At 50.7% G+C, this 16355-nt stretch overlaps 2 protein-coding genes across 3 annotated transcripts in view; both read left to right on the top strand.

The window, feature by feature from the left end:
* The window catches only part of SLC12A9 (solute carrier family 12 member 9), a 31841-nt gene extending 24149 nt beyond the window's left edge, over window positions 1-7692 (top strand). For both annotated transcript variants that reach the window (XM_082197557.1, XM_082197556.1), the window contains exons 11-14: window positions 641-833; window positions 2411-2585; window positions 3456-3602; window positions 4957-7692. In XM_082197557.1, the coding sequence (XP_082053683.1) occupies window positions 641-833; window positions 2411-2585; window positions 3456-3602; window positions 4957-5873 (1432 nt within the window). In that variant the 3' untranslated portion in view covers window positions 5874-7692. The remainder of the gene's footprint in view (window positions 1-640; window positions 834-2410; window positions 2586-3455; window positions 3603-4956) is intronic.
* Window positions 7693-9088: 1396 nt separating this feature from the next.
* Window positions 9089-12555, top strand: UFSP1 (UFM1 specific peptidase 1). The gene is made up of 2 exons (XM_082197868.1): window positions 9089-9311; window positions 11064-12555. The coding sequence occupies exons 1-2, from the start codon at window positions 9104-9106 to the stop codon at window positions 11747-11749; spliced, it is 894 nt and encodes a 297-aa protein (XP_082053994.1). The 5' UTR covers window positions 9089-9103; the 3' UTR covers window positions 11750-12555.
* Window positions 12556-16355: the final 3800 nt, after the last annotated feature.

The raw sequence follows: 16355 nt of genomic DNA, 5'->3' as shown, positions 1-16355 counted from the left end.
GGGGTGTGGCCTGTGCTGAAAGGGGTGTGTTTGAGGGAGGGGAGTGGCCTAGGTGGAGAGGGGTGTGGCCTGGATGTTGAGGGTGTGGCTGAGAAAGGGGTGTGGTTGAGGGAGGGGAGTGGCCTGGATGGAGAGGGGTGTGGCCTGGATGTTGAGGGTTTGGCTGAGAAAGGGGTGTGGCCTTGTCTGAAAGGGGTGTGGTTGAGAAAGGGGTGTGGCCTAGGTAGAGGGGGTGTGGCCTGGATGTTGAGGGTGTGGCCGAGGAAGGGGCGTGGCTTGGGTGGAGAAGATGTGACTGAGAAAGGAGTGTGTCCTTGTCTGAAAGGGGTGTGGCCAGGATGTTGGGGGTGTGGCTGAGGAAGGGGCGTGGCCTAGGTGAAGAATATGTGACTGAAAAGAGGTGTGACTGAGAAAGGGGTGTGGCCTTGTCTGAAAGGGGTGTGCTTGAGGGAGAGGGGTGTGGCTAAGGGAGGGTGTGGCCAAGGAGGGGGCGTGGCTAGGGTAAAGAGGATATATCACTGAGAGCCAGATGGGGAGATGTGGGGGGCCACATTTGAGGGTCCCCATCCTCGGTGTCAGACTCTGTGCTGAGCGCACCCCCTGTCTGCCTCCCCGCTCTTTTTCTTCCCCCCTCCCTCAGCCCCACCTTCCAGGTGTTTTCGTGGCACACCTGCCTCCTGGGCATCGTCTCCTGCCTGGTGATGATGTTCCTGATCAGTGCGGCCGGCGCCTCTGGCAGCCTGGGGCTCATGCTGCTGCTCCTGGGCTTCATCCACCTGCGCTCCGCCGCTTCCTCCTGGGGCTACATCAGCCAGGCCCTCATCTTCCACCAGGTACCCTCCTTACACCTGCGTGCGTGTCTCCCTGGAGGGGAGCCCCAGGGCTTCTTACACATCCTCCAGGGACAGTCTCAACTCCCAGCACACGTTGCTGCCCATAACCGTTGCAGAGATTTTGCTCCTCTGTCACCTGTTACCTGGCTCAGGTTTACTCGTTTTTAAAACCTGAGATGCCATCATGGGCCTTCTGTATGCGGAGCAACTGCTCTGCCCAATAGCCGGTGGTGGTGTTGCATAGTGGTGAGACTTTCAGACTAGGATCTGGGAGAGATGAGGGTTCAAATTCCGCCGTAAAGCTCACTGGGCGTGACCTGGGAGGCCAGACACTCAGCCTAGCCCACCTCACAGGGTTGGTGCGAGGAGGAAATTGGGGTGTATGGGGAACGTAGCATGCCATCTTGAGCTCCTTGCAATAAATAAAAATAAATGCCATAAAAATAAATAAATGCAATAAAAATAAATTAATTCGGGGGCAGAGGGAGCTGCCTTGCACTGAGTCAGAACACAGGCCCACCTCCTTCAGTGCTGTCTGCACAGACTGGCAGCAGCGGCTCTGTGGGTCTCGGACATGGGCCGTTCCTGATCCTCACTTGGCGATGCTGGGTGTTGAACCTGAGACCTTCTGGAGGGAGCAGTGGCAAGTGGCCACATTCGCCCGGTGCACCTAAAACACTAAGGCACCGATTTAAACTGTCATGGCTTCCCCCAAAGGATTCTGGGAGCTGTGGCTTGTTACAGGCGCTGAGATTTCTGAGGAAATCTCCCCTCACAGAGAGCACTATGATGCCCGTTTGAACAGTCATGGCTTCTTCTAAAGGAAGAGACCCCTAGTCCCATCACAGAGCTCACTGTGATACCACTTTCAATGGTCCTGGCGTCCCACAGAGCTATACTTTGTTAAAGATGCTGAACGTTGTGAGGAAACCCGCTATTCCCCTCACAAAAGTGTACTACAGTATACCACTTTAAACAGTCATGGCTTCCCCCCAAAGGATTCTGGGAGCTGAAGTTTGTGAAGGGAGACAAGAGTTGTCAGGAGACCCCTTTAGTCCCCTCACAGAGCACACTATCATACTAGTTTGAACAGTCATGGCTCCCCCCAAAGGATTCTGGGAGCTGTGGCTTGTTCAGAGCATAGCTGTCAACTTTTCCCATTTCTTGCAAGGAATCCTATTCGGAATAAGGGAATTTACCTTAAAAAAAGTGAAACGTTGACAGCTATGGTTCAGAGTGCTGAGATTTCTGAGGAGAGACCCCTATTCCCCTCACAGAGAGCACTATGGTGCCCCTTTGAACAACCATGGCTTCCCCCAAAGGATTCTGGGAGTGCTGCTTCATTAAGGGTGCTGGGGGTTGAGACCCCCCCCCCCATTATTCCCCTCACAGAACTACAATTCCCTGGGGGAGACAGATTGGTGGTTAAACTGCTCTGTTGGGCGTTTTGGCTGAGGCGGGCGGGATATAAATAAAATATTCTTATTATTATTATTTATTATTATCAGGGAGCTGTCCTCCACAACTTGACGGCTATCCCTCCACCTTCTCACATTTCCCCTTTTCCACCGAAACAGGTCCGGAAGTATCTGCTCCTCCTCGATATCCGGAAGGACCACGTCAAATTCTGGCGGCCCCAGATCCTCCTCATGGTGGCCAACCCCCGGGGCAGCTCCCAGCTCATGAAGTTTATCAACCACCTCAAGAAAGGGGGCCTCTTTGTCCTGGGGCACGTGGAGATTGGGGACCTTGGTAAGAGGGACATCCGGGGCGGAAGCGGAGGGCAAGGGGCAGACGTCCAGACCGCTTCCCAAACCAACGGCAAGGAAAAACTGGTCCTACGCTCGCTCAGCGCTGCGGTTCTGTGAATCCAGCCCCCAGTTGCTCTACAGGCAGAGAGCCTCAGTGAAGGACCTGTGGCATGCTAGGCATTGTAGATTTATAATAATAATATTAAAAAACACATTAAAAAATTCCCTAAACGGGGCTGCCTTCAGATGTCTTCTAAAAGTCAGGTAGCTGTTTATTTCCTTGAAATCTGATGAGAGGGCAGGTGCCACCACCAAGAAGGCCCTCCGCCTGGTTCCCTGCAACCTCGCTTCTCTCAGGGAGGGAACCGCCAGAAGGCCCTCGGAGCTGGACCTCAGTGTCCGGGCTGGACAATGGGGGTGGAGACGCTCCTTCAGGTCTACTGGGCCTTTGAGGCCGTTTAGGGCTTTCAAGGTCAGAGGCAACACTTTGAATTGTGCTCGGAAACGTACTGGGAGCCAGTGTAGGTCTTTCAGGACCAGTGTTATGCGGTCTCGGCGGCCGCTCCCAGTCCCCAGTCTGGCTGCCGCATTCTGGATTAGTTGCAGTTTCCAGGTCACCTTCAAAGGTAGCCCCACATAGAGCGCATGGCAGTAGTCCAAGCGGGAGATAACCAGAGCATGCGCCACTCTGGAGAGACAGTCATTGGCCTGATCCAGCAGGCCCCCTATCCCTTTGGTCTCTAATAATTCTCGTTCCTGGGTGTAGGGGGGTTCCTTTGCCTTGCTGCCTCTAACTGGCTCCATTCTCTTCTCTTCTTTCCCCCTCCTGTTGGTAACTTCCCGCCTGCCTTTTGTGGTTTTCCCTCTGCAGACACGATGCCCTCCGACCCCATCCAAGCCCACTACAACTTCTGGCTAAGCCTCGTGGACAAGCTGAGCATCAAGGCCTTCGTGGACCTCACCCTCTCGCCTTCGGTCCGCCAAGGGACACAGCACCTCCTCCGGATCACCGGCTTGGGTGAGGAAGGGAGGGGGCACACAGAGAGGGAGAGAGAGAGAGAGAGAGAGAGAGAGAGAGAGAAGCCCCAGGATGACCTGGGTCTCTAGTCCACTCACCTGCAGAACCGCATAATAATAATAATAATAATAATAATAATAATAATAATAATAATAGTATCCCGCCCATCTGGCTGGGTTTCCCCAGACACTCTGGGCGGCTCCCAACAGAACACTAAAATCAGAATGAAACATCAAACATTAAAAACTTCCCTAAACAGGGCTGCCTTCAGATGTCTTCTAAAAGTCAGGTAGCTTTTTATTTCCTGGACATGATGAGAGGGCGGGTGCCACCACTGAGAAGGCCCTCTGCCTGGTTCCCTGCAACCTCGCTTCTCACAGGGAGGAAACCACCAGAAGGCCCTCGGAGCTGGACCTCAGGGTCCAGGCTGGATGATGGGGGTGGAGACACTCCTTCAGGAATACTGAATAATTAATAATAATTAAATAATTAAATACAGTATACTCCCACAGAGACTACCTTACACTGTGTTTAAAACCAAAATCCCATTTGGATAAAAACTGTTTCTCAAGCAGCTAGTCCTGGCCTTTATAACCCTGGACCTTCTTCCAGAAGGCAGAAGCTGAAAGAGATCATTTCCGGGGTGCGTACTATCCTGTGCTATCTCTGCAGCTTTCTTATGGCACCTGGAAGCGTAGATTTGATCCAAGGTGGGAAGTGGGCACCCAATTATTCTCTCCGCAGTCTTTACAACCCTGGACAGCATTGTTTTTCCCCTGACCGTGCAGCTCTGAAACCACACACACAGACCATAAGTTAATACAGTGGTGTCCCGCAAGACGAATGCCTCGCAAGATGGAAAACCCGCTAGACAAAAGGGTTTTCCGTTTTGGAGGTGCTTCGCAAAACGAATCTCCTATGGGCTTGCTTCGCAAGACGAAAATGTCTTGCGAGTTCCTGCGGGTTTTTTTCCTCCCCCCCTTTTTCTAAGCTGCTAAGCCGCTTATCAGCTGATCCGATCAGCAGATAAGCCGCTAAAAGCCGCTAATAGTGCTAATCCGCTAATCCGTCAATGGGCTTGCTTTGCAAGACGAAAAAACCGCTAGATGAAGAGAATCACAGAATGGATTCTTTTCGTCTTGCCAGGCACCACTGTACACTCTTAGCAGTACAGTGGTAAAATGCCATCAACAGGTTCTTTGAGATATTATTTTTCCGGAGGATTCTCAGAAAATATAACCTCTGCTCTGCTCCATCTTTCCCCCTCCATCTTTGAACCTGGCGAGGTGTCTGTCTCCCAAGCCCACAAACTGACCTCAACTTTGCTTGTGTGTGTGTGCCTTTTCCTCCACAGGAGGGATGAAACCCAACACTTTGGTCCTTGGCTTCTACGACGACTGCGTCCCGGAGGATTACTTCCTGCAAGACCCAGCCTTCAGCCAAGCGCGGGAGAACGACGAGTTCGGCGTGGACCTGCCAGCGCTCCAGGCCCACTTCCCGCTGGTAAGGGAGGCAGAGAGCCAGCGGGCTTTGAGACCCTCCGAGTACGTGGCCATCATCTCCGACGCGGTGAAGATGCACAAAAACGTCTGCCTGGCGCGCTACTTCCACCTCCTGGAGAAGGACCTGCCGCCCTCGTCTTCGTCGACCTCTTCCAAGCGGCGCTTCGAGGGCCGCTACATCGACGTGTGGCCCCTTAACCTCCTGCGCCCCAACTCGCCCACCTACGTGGACATCTGCAGCCTCTTCCTCCTGCAGATGGCCTGCATCCTCACCATGGTCAACTCCTGGAAGGCCGCGAGGCTCCGCATCTTCCTCTGCGTGGAGTCGGGAGACGTGGGCTGGGTCAGCAAGGAGGAGAAGCTCAGGGAGCTTTTGACCAAGCTGAGGATCAAGGCCACCATTAAGATCGTCATGTGGGACCAGGTGGTGGCCCTCCACGGCCACCCCCAGCATGCCGCGGGGCCCCGGGGGGACCCCGAGAGGCCGGACCCTCCCTCCGGGGCCGGAGGCTGCCCCGAGAAACCGGCGAGAGAGACCTACCTGAACGCTGCCACCTTCCAGGTGACCGACGAGTATTTGGCCTCCGTCAACGACCTGCTCTTGAAGCAAGGGGGGCAGACGGCCGTGCGCTTCCTCTACCTCCCGCGCCCCCCGGCCGACACCTCGCAGTACGAGCGCTACCTGGAGCAGCTGGCGATCCTGACTACAGACTTGGGGCCCACTATGCTCATCCACGGCCTGACGCCCGTCACCTGTACGGAGCTCTGAGGAGGACCTGGGGTTTGGCGGGGGCAGAGGGGTGGGAATTCTAGGTGGTTTTGTTTCTGTTTCTTTTTTTTTTTTTACAAAAGAAGGTGCCTTGTCTCTCGAGTGAAGTGAGTGGTGAGAAAATTTGCCCTGGTGGTTTTGGAGAGGTGCCTTTGGAAAGGGGCAGAGAGGACCTTGCAAGTCCCGGGTGGATTTTGGGAGTCTTGAGTGAAGGCCCAGCAAGCTTGAAGGGGGCGGAGAGAGAGGTTTGGCAGGGGCTGCTTCTTTTTGTGTTTTTAAGGAGAATGTTCTTAAGGAGACGGTTCAGGAATGCCTTCATAGCCGCAACATGTAGCAGAGGCCTTGGACCATCAGAATCTGTTAGACAGGGCAGTTCTTGCACATATATATTTCCCTTGCAACCTGTCCTTTGCAAACTGTGCCATCAGGATTCATATGAGACGCACAGACCGGTTTCCCAGGCACATCAATGCTCTTCCGCCTGCCATGGATTCTTCTCCCGCACAGACACCTCCTCAGGGAAAACGAAGGCAGTGCCCCAACACTAGCAATAGGGTGGCCTTTTTGCTGCTAGGCTCTAAGATTTGCTCCTTCAGGCAACGCCCCTGCAGCCTTACTCCTGAAATTAGAAACGGTGGATTGGGCCCCCAGTCCACTTGTTCAGCGCATGCTACCTTGACTCTAGGGCCACATTCGCACCATCCATTTAAACCGCGGTGATATCACTTTAAACAGGTATGGCTTCCCCGGAAGAATCCTGGGATCTGCGGTTTGTTAAGGGGGCTTAGAGTTGTTGGGAAACCCCCTGTTACACACACACACACACACACAAACAAACTTCAGTTTTAACAATCAGCCTTTCTTCCCAGGGAACTCTGGGAGTTGTAGCCCTGGGAGAGGGGGATCAACAGCTCTCAGCACCCTTAAAAAAAACTACATCTCCCAGAGTTCTTTGGGGGAAACCCATGACTGTTTAAAGTGGTTTTTTTAGTGCTTTTAGCTGCCCGGTGCGAGTGTAACCCGAGACCCGAACACAGAAGTTACTTGACCCTTTTCCGACTTCCACAAGGCATCGTTTGAATGTGTGGGTGTGTATGTGTGTTAAGGGGTCTCTAGGACACTGGGTCAGCCCCGCGACCCAGACTACTGGCAGGGTGGTCCCCTGCCATCGTTTTAGAGGCCATGTCCCTTTCAGGACAAAGGTGAAACTTCTTCCTTACACATGAATCTAGACCCTGAGGACGCTTCCCTCATTCCACTCCCTTTGATAGCTGCCACATTGCTTTGTTTGCCCTCCCCGTTTTAAAAGTCATTCCTCACCTTCCCCCAACCTGGCCCCCCCCCCCGAATATTTTGTAGTATATCTCCAGCCAGGAGCTGTAATCCAAAACTTCTGGAGGATGCTGTAAGTTAGAAAAGGCTTTCGACTGTGTTGAGTGGAAGATGAGCTTCGTTCATTACATTCCCCAGACAGGGGGGACCGTCTCCCCCATCCCTGCCATTAACCCAGCTAACCATAGAGAACAGGCTATTTTTAAAGCGAGTTGTTCCTAAATCGGGACTCCTCAAATATTTCCTAACACCCTCGTTGCCCCAAAGGTGTTTCTACTAATTGTTTACTGGCCGACTTAAATGTTTTATTTTTTTGTGCCTCTTTAGCTGGACAGCCACTGGGGTGGGGGTGTTTGTGGTCCCCCTTTTGGGGGCTAAATATGTGCTTTTGGGTACTAACACTAACAGGGCTTGAGGGGGGAGAGGAGAAGTGGGGTGATTTCTACTTTTTAGTGACCGCTGCAATAAAAGTGAAAGTGCAAGAGCAGATGGCGTGTTGTGTCTGGGGTTTATTTGGGGGGGGGGTGAGGTCTTTGGGAACGCCTCTTCTCCAAACTGAGTCTGAACTGGGGGTAATGGACCAGGAGCAAGACTTTGGGGTCGCAACAGACGGTTTGATGATGTCGACCGAGAGTGTGGCGGCTGTGAAAAATGTGAATTCCATGTTAGGGGTTGCTAGGAAGAAAGGGAGTGAAAATAAATCTGCCAATACCATAGTGCCATTATAGAAATCTGTGGCGTGGCTGCATTTAGAGTCCTGTGTGCAGTTCTGGTCAAAAGGATATATCCTCAAAAAGGATATTGTAGGGTTGGGGAAAGTTTGGAAAAGGACCACCAGAATGATCAAAAGGCTGGAGCAGCTCCCCTATGAAGAAAGATTGCAGTGTCTGGGCTTTTCTGATTAGAGAAAAGGCGAGGAAGTGGTGGCATTATAGAAATTTATTTATGAAATAATGCATGACACAGGGAAAGGGGGGACAGAGAAACATTTTCCGCCCTCTTCTCCTTTCCACTACCTTTTTTCACTTCCATGCCAACCTCCATTATAAAAATAACATGGATCAAACCTTACCCCGTCCCTTCTCAAACAGTATTTCAGGATTCCTATTATCACCGAGTTGTGGAGTTGGAAGGGACACCCAGCGGCCATCTAGTCCAACCCCCGATAGCTTCTTCAAAACACAATATATTATACAAACAGGATACAGAATCTTATATTTAGCATATAAGCAAATGACTCCATTAATTAGATCTACGCTGCATTTCCCCCTTAATTTATTTAAGATGGACTAAGCTTTATAATACAAGGGATTTGCAGGGCAGAATTATTATTTTTTAAGCCGTGTTTTCCACATGAAATAAATCAAGAGTTGAATTAGAGATATGAGGACTTCTCTCTTAGTCGCCACCTTTTCTGTTGTTGTTGTTTGGATATAAAGTCTCGGATATAATAAAATATTGGGTTTCTCCATTCTCTAAAGAAAACGAGGAAGCCAATGGGTTCCCGCCGTTTAACACTTGAATGGCGCCTCTACCCTTTTCCTATCTCGTGGGTGCAACGCACAGAGGGCGTTTGATCATGGAGATGCCAACGCCTAGAGCGGCACGCACCCACCCACCCAGAGCAACCGGGCCAATGGCAGCTTACCGCTTACCCCCAATGGCCAATTACGTGTTAGCCTCGTAATTTAAAGCTTTTCTATAGGAAGGGTGGTATTAAAATTTAAATATCATTTCCACCGCCCTCTTTCCTTTGGGGGAGTTAGCCGGAGGTTTATCCTTACCTCACTTCCGGATGCCCGCCATATTACTGCGGAAGAGCGGCCGGAATTTCCCCGTAACCTTACCTAAGATGGCCGCCACGCCTTCGAAGTCGGGCAGGAGATTTCCGGAAGCGGATGTTCCGTTGCGTCGTCACCCTTTGCCCGCTTCCCCGCCTTCATCATAGAGTGCATCAATTCCCCTCTGTTGGTCTTTATATCATAAATACGGGAAGAGGGAGGGGCCGCTCTAGGAGTCGGATAGAAAGGATATGCAGGGCCCGTCTCTATGGTATTGGAGGACTAGACCTGTCTAGAGACCAAGGAAAGCGGGTTTTTCTGGAGGGTGAGTCTAATTATACTAATACTAATAATAATAATAAAAAATTTTATTTATACTCCGCCCTCTCCAGCCAAGACCAGGCTAACACCCGGTATAAAAACAAACTGATTGAAATACAACTTAAAAACAAGATTAAAATACAACAATAAAATATTAAAATATTAAAATGCAGCCTCATTTCAATGGAAACTCAAATCAAAAACTTTTTTGGGGGATAAAAACGTCAAGTCTTTGTTATTTAATAATGATTTATACATACCCTGCTCATAAACGAGGGAGGGGTGGCAGGTTGCTGCAGCCTGTACCTGGGGAGAGCGATCCGCTGGAGGTGACATGTGGTCGAGGAGCAGAATTACTCTCCCTTCAAAAAACCCAGCGATGGAAAAGGTTGAAATTTAAAGTTATATTATGGTTAATTTAAGGTATAAGTAACTGATAAAAAGTACTTTAAATCTAGAAATATAACATTCGAAAAGAACAAAATAAGGTACGAAACAAGGTAATAATTTGCTGATATCTTTATTATAAAGAATGCAGGGTAAGGGAGATGTGAGGAAGTTCAGTTAGTTATATAAAAATCTCTCGAATGGTTGGATTTTCTCTTCTCTTCTTTTTCTTTTATCTTTTCTCCTTTTATATAGTTTTTTCTTCTGTGTATATTCTTAACTTTGTATCTGAAAAATTTAATAAAATATTTTTTTAAAAAAACAAAAAACCCAGCGATGGACAGCCCTATAAACCATTCCAAAGTTGGAACGGGATCCCTGGGGGTCATCTGTCCCAACCCGCTGCAAGGCAGGAGCAAATGTGCAATGCTGGAATCAAAATTGCATGGAGTGCGAAGGTGCCATTCAGGTTTGCAAGAACCCTGGTCAGACAAGGGAGAGATTTCCGCTTGGCCTTACGCCAAGGAGCTGGTTAGCTCTTTTTCAATGTTATTTAGTTTGAACACAAACATATTTGAACACATAATTGCTTTGCTCATGGAAAGAGTCCTTTATTTATTTTAGTATTAATAATAATAATAAATTTTATTTATACCCCGCCCTCCCCAGCCATGACCAGGCTCAGGGCGGCTAACAACCAATAATAAAAACAAGTTGATTAAAATACAACTTAGAAAACAAGATTAAAATTCAACATTAAAACATTATTAGACTGATAGTCCACCTTTTCCCCCAAGGTGCTTCCTCACTGAATTCCACAACAACCTTGTGAGGTACGTCGGGAGAATGATGGAATCATAGATTTGGAAGGGACCCTGAGGTTCATTAATGCAACCCCCTGCAATTCAGGAATATGTGTAGCTGCCCCTTACAGGGATCGAACCTGCAGCCTTGGCACTGCCAGCACCACGGTCTGTTGTTGTTGTTGAGTCATTTAGTCGTGTCCGCCTCTTCATGGCCCCCTGGACCAGAGCACGCCAGGCACTCCTGTCTTCCACTGCCTCCCGCAGTTTGGTCAAACTCATGCTGGTAGCTTCGAGAACACTGTCCCACCATCTCGTCCTCCATCGTCCCCTTCTCCTTGGGCCCTCCATCTTTCCCAACACCAGGGTCTTTTCCAGGGAGTCTTCTCTTCTCGTGAGGAGGCCAAAGTCTTGGAGCCTCAGCTTCAGGATCTGTCCTTCCAGTGAGCACTCAGGGCTGATTTCCTCCAGAATGGAGAGGTTTGATCTTCTTGCAGTCCACGCGGTCTAACCAACCAAAAATAATTATAATGAATAATGATTCCTTCTCTCTTTGCCCCCCGCAGGCCCGTCTTTCCTGCAGAGGATGCCCTTACTCTCCGACGTCCACCTGGGGCTGCCTCTCCCGGACCCTCCTCCTCACCGCCTGGCCCTCGTCTCCGGCTCCTACCGCTACTACCACTACGGCTGTGACGGTGTGGACGACCGTGGCTGGGGCTGCGGGTACCGCACCCTCCAGACTGTGTGTTCTTGGCTGCCGCCGGGCGTCGAGAAAACCCTTCCCCGCCCGGTCCCTTCCCTGCAAGAGATCCAAAACGCTCTGGTGGAGATAGGAGACAAACCCGCCTCCTTTGCCGGCTCCCGGGACTGGATTGGCACCGTAGAAGCAGCCTTGTGCCTGGACCACTTTTACAGCATACCGGGCAAGGTGGTCCACGTTCCCCATGGGCGGGAGCTGGAAAGGGAGCTGGAGGCTCTCCATGCCCATTTCCAGGGAGGCGGGGGGCCCGTCATGATGGGGGGCGGCAGGGACAACTCTTCCAAGGGGCTGCTGGGGGTCTGCTCCGGCCCGGAAGGGCGCCACCACCTCCTGGTCCTTGACCCTCACTACTATGGCCGGGCAGGGTCTCTGACAAGGGAGGAGCTGCAGGCAAAGCGATGGGTCCATTGGAGGGAGCTTGCCCTCTTTGAAGCGGGCTCCTTCTACAACCTCTGCTTCCCCCAGTTCAGGGCAAAAGGATGTCCTGTATGATTTGAGAAAGGAGGTGCCGTTCTCCAAACCAGCAGCTGCAGGGGTGTCTCTGTCAGGAGCGTCAGCAATGTCTAGGCAACACGATGACCATGTGGTGTTGTTTAGTCGTGTCCGCCTCTTCGTGACCCCCTGGACCAGAGCATGCCAGGCCCTCCCGTCTTCCACTGCCTCCCGCAGTTTGGTCAAACTCATACTGGTCACTTTGAGAACACTGTCCCACCATCTCGTCCTCCGTCGTCCCCTTCTCCTTGTGCCCTCCATCTTTCCCTGCATCAGGGTCTTTTCCAGAGAGTCTTCTCTCCTCATGAAATCTTTAGCCTCAGAGTCTCTGAAAATCTTTAAATGAAGCGAGGTACCAGACTTTGTGACAGACAAGCTGTGAAGCTTTGTGTATTCAGCAAATAGGATGTGTAACACTAAACAGTGATTCCGGATATAGACCACTGTTTCGTAGAATTCTTGTCAGCGTGGTGGGAGGATATAGAATTGCTTCATAAACCCACCTTCTTTTGAATGAATGTATGTAAATGAAAATGTCAAACGCTGTGGAACAGTGCTCATGTAATAATGTAGTCACTACACCACACTGACGAAGATTAAAGATTTCATTTTGGACTTGTTATGGTTTGAAGGAATTCTATAAAAGATTGTTTCTTGCATATGTATATGGTCGTCATGTTGCCTAGACATTGCTGACGTTCTCTTTGCAACACAGGGGTGTGTTTGGTTACTTACTCGTGTCAGGAGCTGGCTGAGAGCCATTCGCTCATAGTGCCTTGGGAGAGAGCCGAAAGCGAGTCACACGCCTGGCACTGACCGGTTATCGTAAGTGTGGAAGACGGGAGGACGCAGTGGAACCATGAATCCGTGGGGAGTGGCTGCAGTGCCCACGTCCAATCCCCGACAAGCTTTTAGTCTCAAGGACCATAAAAAATCAAGCTCTGGGTGGCTGTTAGTCAGAATGGCTCTGATCCAGCTCCACAGTCGGAGGCAGCAATGAGAGACAAGCTCTTCGGCTCGGATTCTCCCTGTGGGTCTCCCACTGGGGCAACTGGCTGGCCACTGTGAGTACCAGGTAGCTTGGCAAGATGGACCTCTGGCCTTGTCCAACAGGCTTGTCTGAATGGGGCAACTGTGCCCCCGAAGGACCAGGTGCGCAGCCTGGGAGTCATTCTGGACTCACTGCTGTCCATGGAGGTGCAGGTCAGTTCTGTGTCCAGGGCAGCTGTCTACCAGCTCCATCTGGTACGCAGGATGAGACCCTCCCTGGTCCGCAGACTGTCTGGCCAGAGTGGTGCATGCTCTGGTTATCACCCGCTTGGACTACTGCAATGCACTCTACGTGGGGCTACCTTTGAAGGTGACCCGGAAACTACAACTAATCCAGAATGCGGCAGGTAGACTGGGAACTGGGGCTGGCTGCCAAGACCACATAACACCAGTCCTGAAAGACCTACACTGGCTCCCGATACGTTTCCAAGCACAATTCGAAGTGTTGTTGCTGACCTTGAAAGCCCTAAACAGCCTCAAAGGCCCAGTAGACCTGAAGGGGCGTCTCCACCCCCATCGTTCTGCTCGGACACAGAGGTCCAGCTCCGAGGGCCTTCTGGCAGTTCCCTCATTGCAAGAAGTGAGGTTCTGCCCGGACACAGAGGTCCAGCTCCGAGGGCCTTCTGGCAGTTCCCTCATTGCAAGAAGTGAGGTTACAGGGAACTAGGCAGAGGGCCTTCTCGGTGGTGGCGCCCGCCCTGTGGAACGCCCCCCCCATCAGATGTCAAGGAAATAAACAACTAACCTGATCTCGTTTTTTGACAGAATTACAAGTCTGGTAGATGAAGGGAATGCAGTGGATGTAGCCTACCTTGATTTCAGCAAGGCATTTTACAAGGTGCCCCATGATATTCTTGTAAAGAAGCTGGTAAAATGTGGTCTTGACTATGCTACCACTCAGTGGATTTGTAACTGGCTGACTGACCGAACCCAAAGGGTGCTCATCAATGGTTCCTCTTCATCCTGGAGAAGAGTGACTAGTGGGGTGCCACAGGGTTCTGTCTTGGGCCCGGTCTTATTCAACATCTTTATCAACGACTTGGATGATGGACTCAAGAGCATCCTGATCAAATTTGCAGATGACACCAAACTGGGAGGGGTGGCTAACACCCCAGAGGACAGGATCACACTTCAAAACGACCTTGACAAATTAGAGAACTGGGCCAAAACAAACAAGATGAATTTTAACAGGGAGAAATGTAAAGTATTGCACTTGGGCAAAAAAAATGAGAGGCACAAATACAAGATGGGTGACACCTGGCTTGAGAGCAGTACATGTGAAAAGGATCTAGGAGTCTTGGTTGACCACAAACTTGACATGAGCCAACAGTGTGACGCGGCAGCTAAAAAAGACAATGCAATTCTGGGCTGCATCAATAGGAGTATAGCATCTAGATCAAGGGAAGTAATAGTGCCACTGTATTCTGCTCTGGTCAGACCTCACCTGGAGTACTGTGTCCAGTTCTGGGCACCACAGTTCAAGAAGGACACTGACAAACTGGAACGTGTCCAGAGGAGGGCAACCAAAATGGTCAAAGGCCTGGAAACGATGCCTTATGAGGAACGGCTAAGGGAGCTGGGCATGTTTAGCCTGGAGAAGAGGAGGTTAAGGGGTGATATGATAGCCATGTTCAAATATATAAAAGGATGTCACATAGAGGAGGGAGAAAGGTTGTTTTCTGCTGCTCCAGAGAAGCGGACACGGAGCAATGGATCCAAACTACAAGAAAGAAGATTCCACCTAAACATTAGGAAGAACTTCCTGACAGTAAGAGCTGTTTGACAGTGGAATTTGCTGCCTGGGAGTGTGGTGGAGTCTCCTACTTTGGAGGTCTTTAAGCAGAGGCTTGACAACCATATGTCAGGAGTGCTCTGATGGTGTTTCCTGCTTGGCAGGGGGTTGGACTCCATGGCCCTTGGGGTCTCTTCCAACTCTAGGATTCTATGATTCTATGATTCTAACTCTCTGACCTTTAGAAGACAACTGAAGGCAGCCCTGTTCCAATATCCTGTTGGAAGCCACCCAGAGTGTCCTGGAAAACCCAGTCAGATGGGCGCGGTATAAATAAATTATTTTTATTTTATGACGGTGGTGATGTTTAGATAGCACACCCAATGTGGAGCATGCCAGGACTACGTTTCCCATCAGCCTCAGGCAGCACCCTGGGATGACCTCCAGGTGCTTTTGACCCCAGCTGCCTTGGTTCCTTCCAAGCAGACTTGGAGATGCATTAAAGGTAAAGGAAAGGGACCCCTGACCATTAGGTCCAGTCGTGGCCGACTCTGGGGTTGCGGCGCTCATCTCGCTTTATTGGCCGTGGGAGCCGGCGTACAGCTTCCGGGTCATGTGGCCAGCAGGACTAAGCCGCTTCTGGCGAACCAGAGCAGTGCACGGAAACACCGTTTACCTTCCTGCCAGAGTGGTACCTATTTATCTACTGGCACTTTGACGTGCTTTCGAACTGCTAGGTTGGCAGGAGCAGGGACCGAGCAACGGGAGCTCACCCCGTCACGGGGATTCGAACCGCCAACCTTCTGATCGGCAAGCCCTAGGCTCTGTGGTTTAACCCACAGCACCACCCGCGTCCCGGGGATGCATTAATAAAGTATTATATCCCATGGCCTCCTTCCACGATGGTCAATGCAATTCACATACATCCTTTGTGGGTGAAGTAGGTTTTGAGTCACCAGCCGCTGCCTGGGTTTGCCTCTGCTCATTCCTACTCGGTGGTTGAGACCAGGGGCAGCGCCTGGCACAGGGAGAGGAAGAAGGGTGGCTCGCTGGCAAACCTGCCCAGGGCAGAGAGGGCAGGCAGGTGAGAAAGAAGACTGGATCCAACTGAGTCTCACTTACATGATGTGCCTGTTTGATCTCTCCTGTTCCCACATTTCCTTGAACTCTATTTGTCCCATAAATCTCAATAAATATTTACCGTATTTTTCGCTCCATAAGACGCACTTCTTTTTTCTTCCTAAAAAGTAAGGGGAAATGTCTGTGCGTCTTACGGAGCAAATGCGTGGTCCCTGGAGCCGAATTGCCCAGAGAGAAAAGCAGATCATGCCTTTTTTTCGTTTGCGGGGAGAGAGATAAGGGAGTCTAGAGATAAAGGAGGCTGCCTGGGAGGGGGAGATAAAGACAGCCAACTTGCAAAACGGGGAAACAAGAAGACTAAAGCAATAAGGAGAGAAATTATATGAAAAGGGGGAGCAAAAAACTGCTCCAGCTAAGGAAAAGACACTAAGGCAAACAAGAGGGAAGGGGGTGTTGAAAGGAAGCAGCTGATTGGTGGGATCGGGAGGGAGATAAGGGACGCTAGCAGAGGCTGCCTGGGAGGAGGGAGGTAAAAGCCCATGGATCCTCAGGATTTTTACATTGGGTCACCCCAAATTCACCATCAGATCACATGGCATGTCCATGGCTACAGCCTGCACCAAAAAAATCACGCATCCCCTGTTTCGTGGGGCCACAGTGGCGCAAAAACGTGGTTACAAAGCACGGATCCACATGGATCCTCAGGATTTTTGCATTGGGTCACCCCAAACTCACCATCAGATC

This window comes from Podarcis vaucheri (genome assembly GCF_965113315.1).
Source record: "Podarcis vaucheri genome assembly, chromosome: 13".
Taxonomy (NCBI): Eukaryota; Metazoa; Chordata; class Lepidosauria; order Squamata; family Lacertidae; genus Podarcis; species Podarcis vaucheri.
The sequence above is the reverse complement of the archived record's forward strand: the minus strand, read 5'-3'. Positions and strand labels throughout refer to the sequence as shown.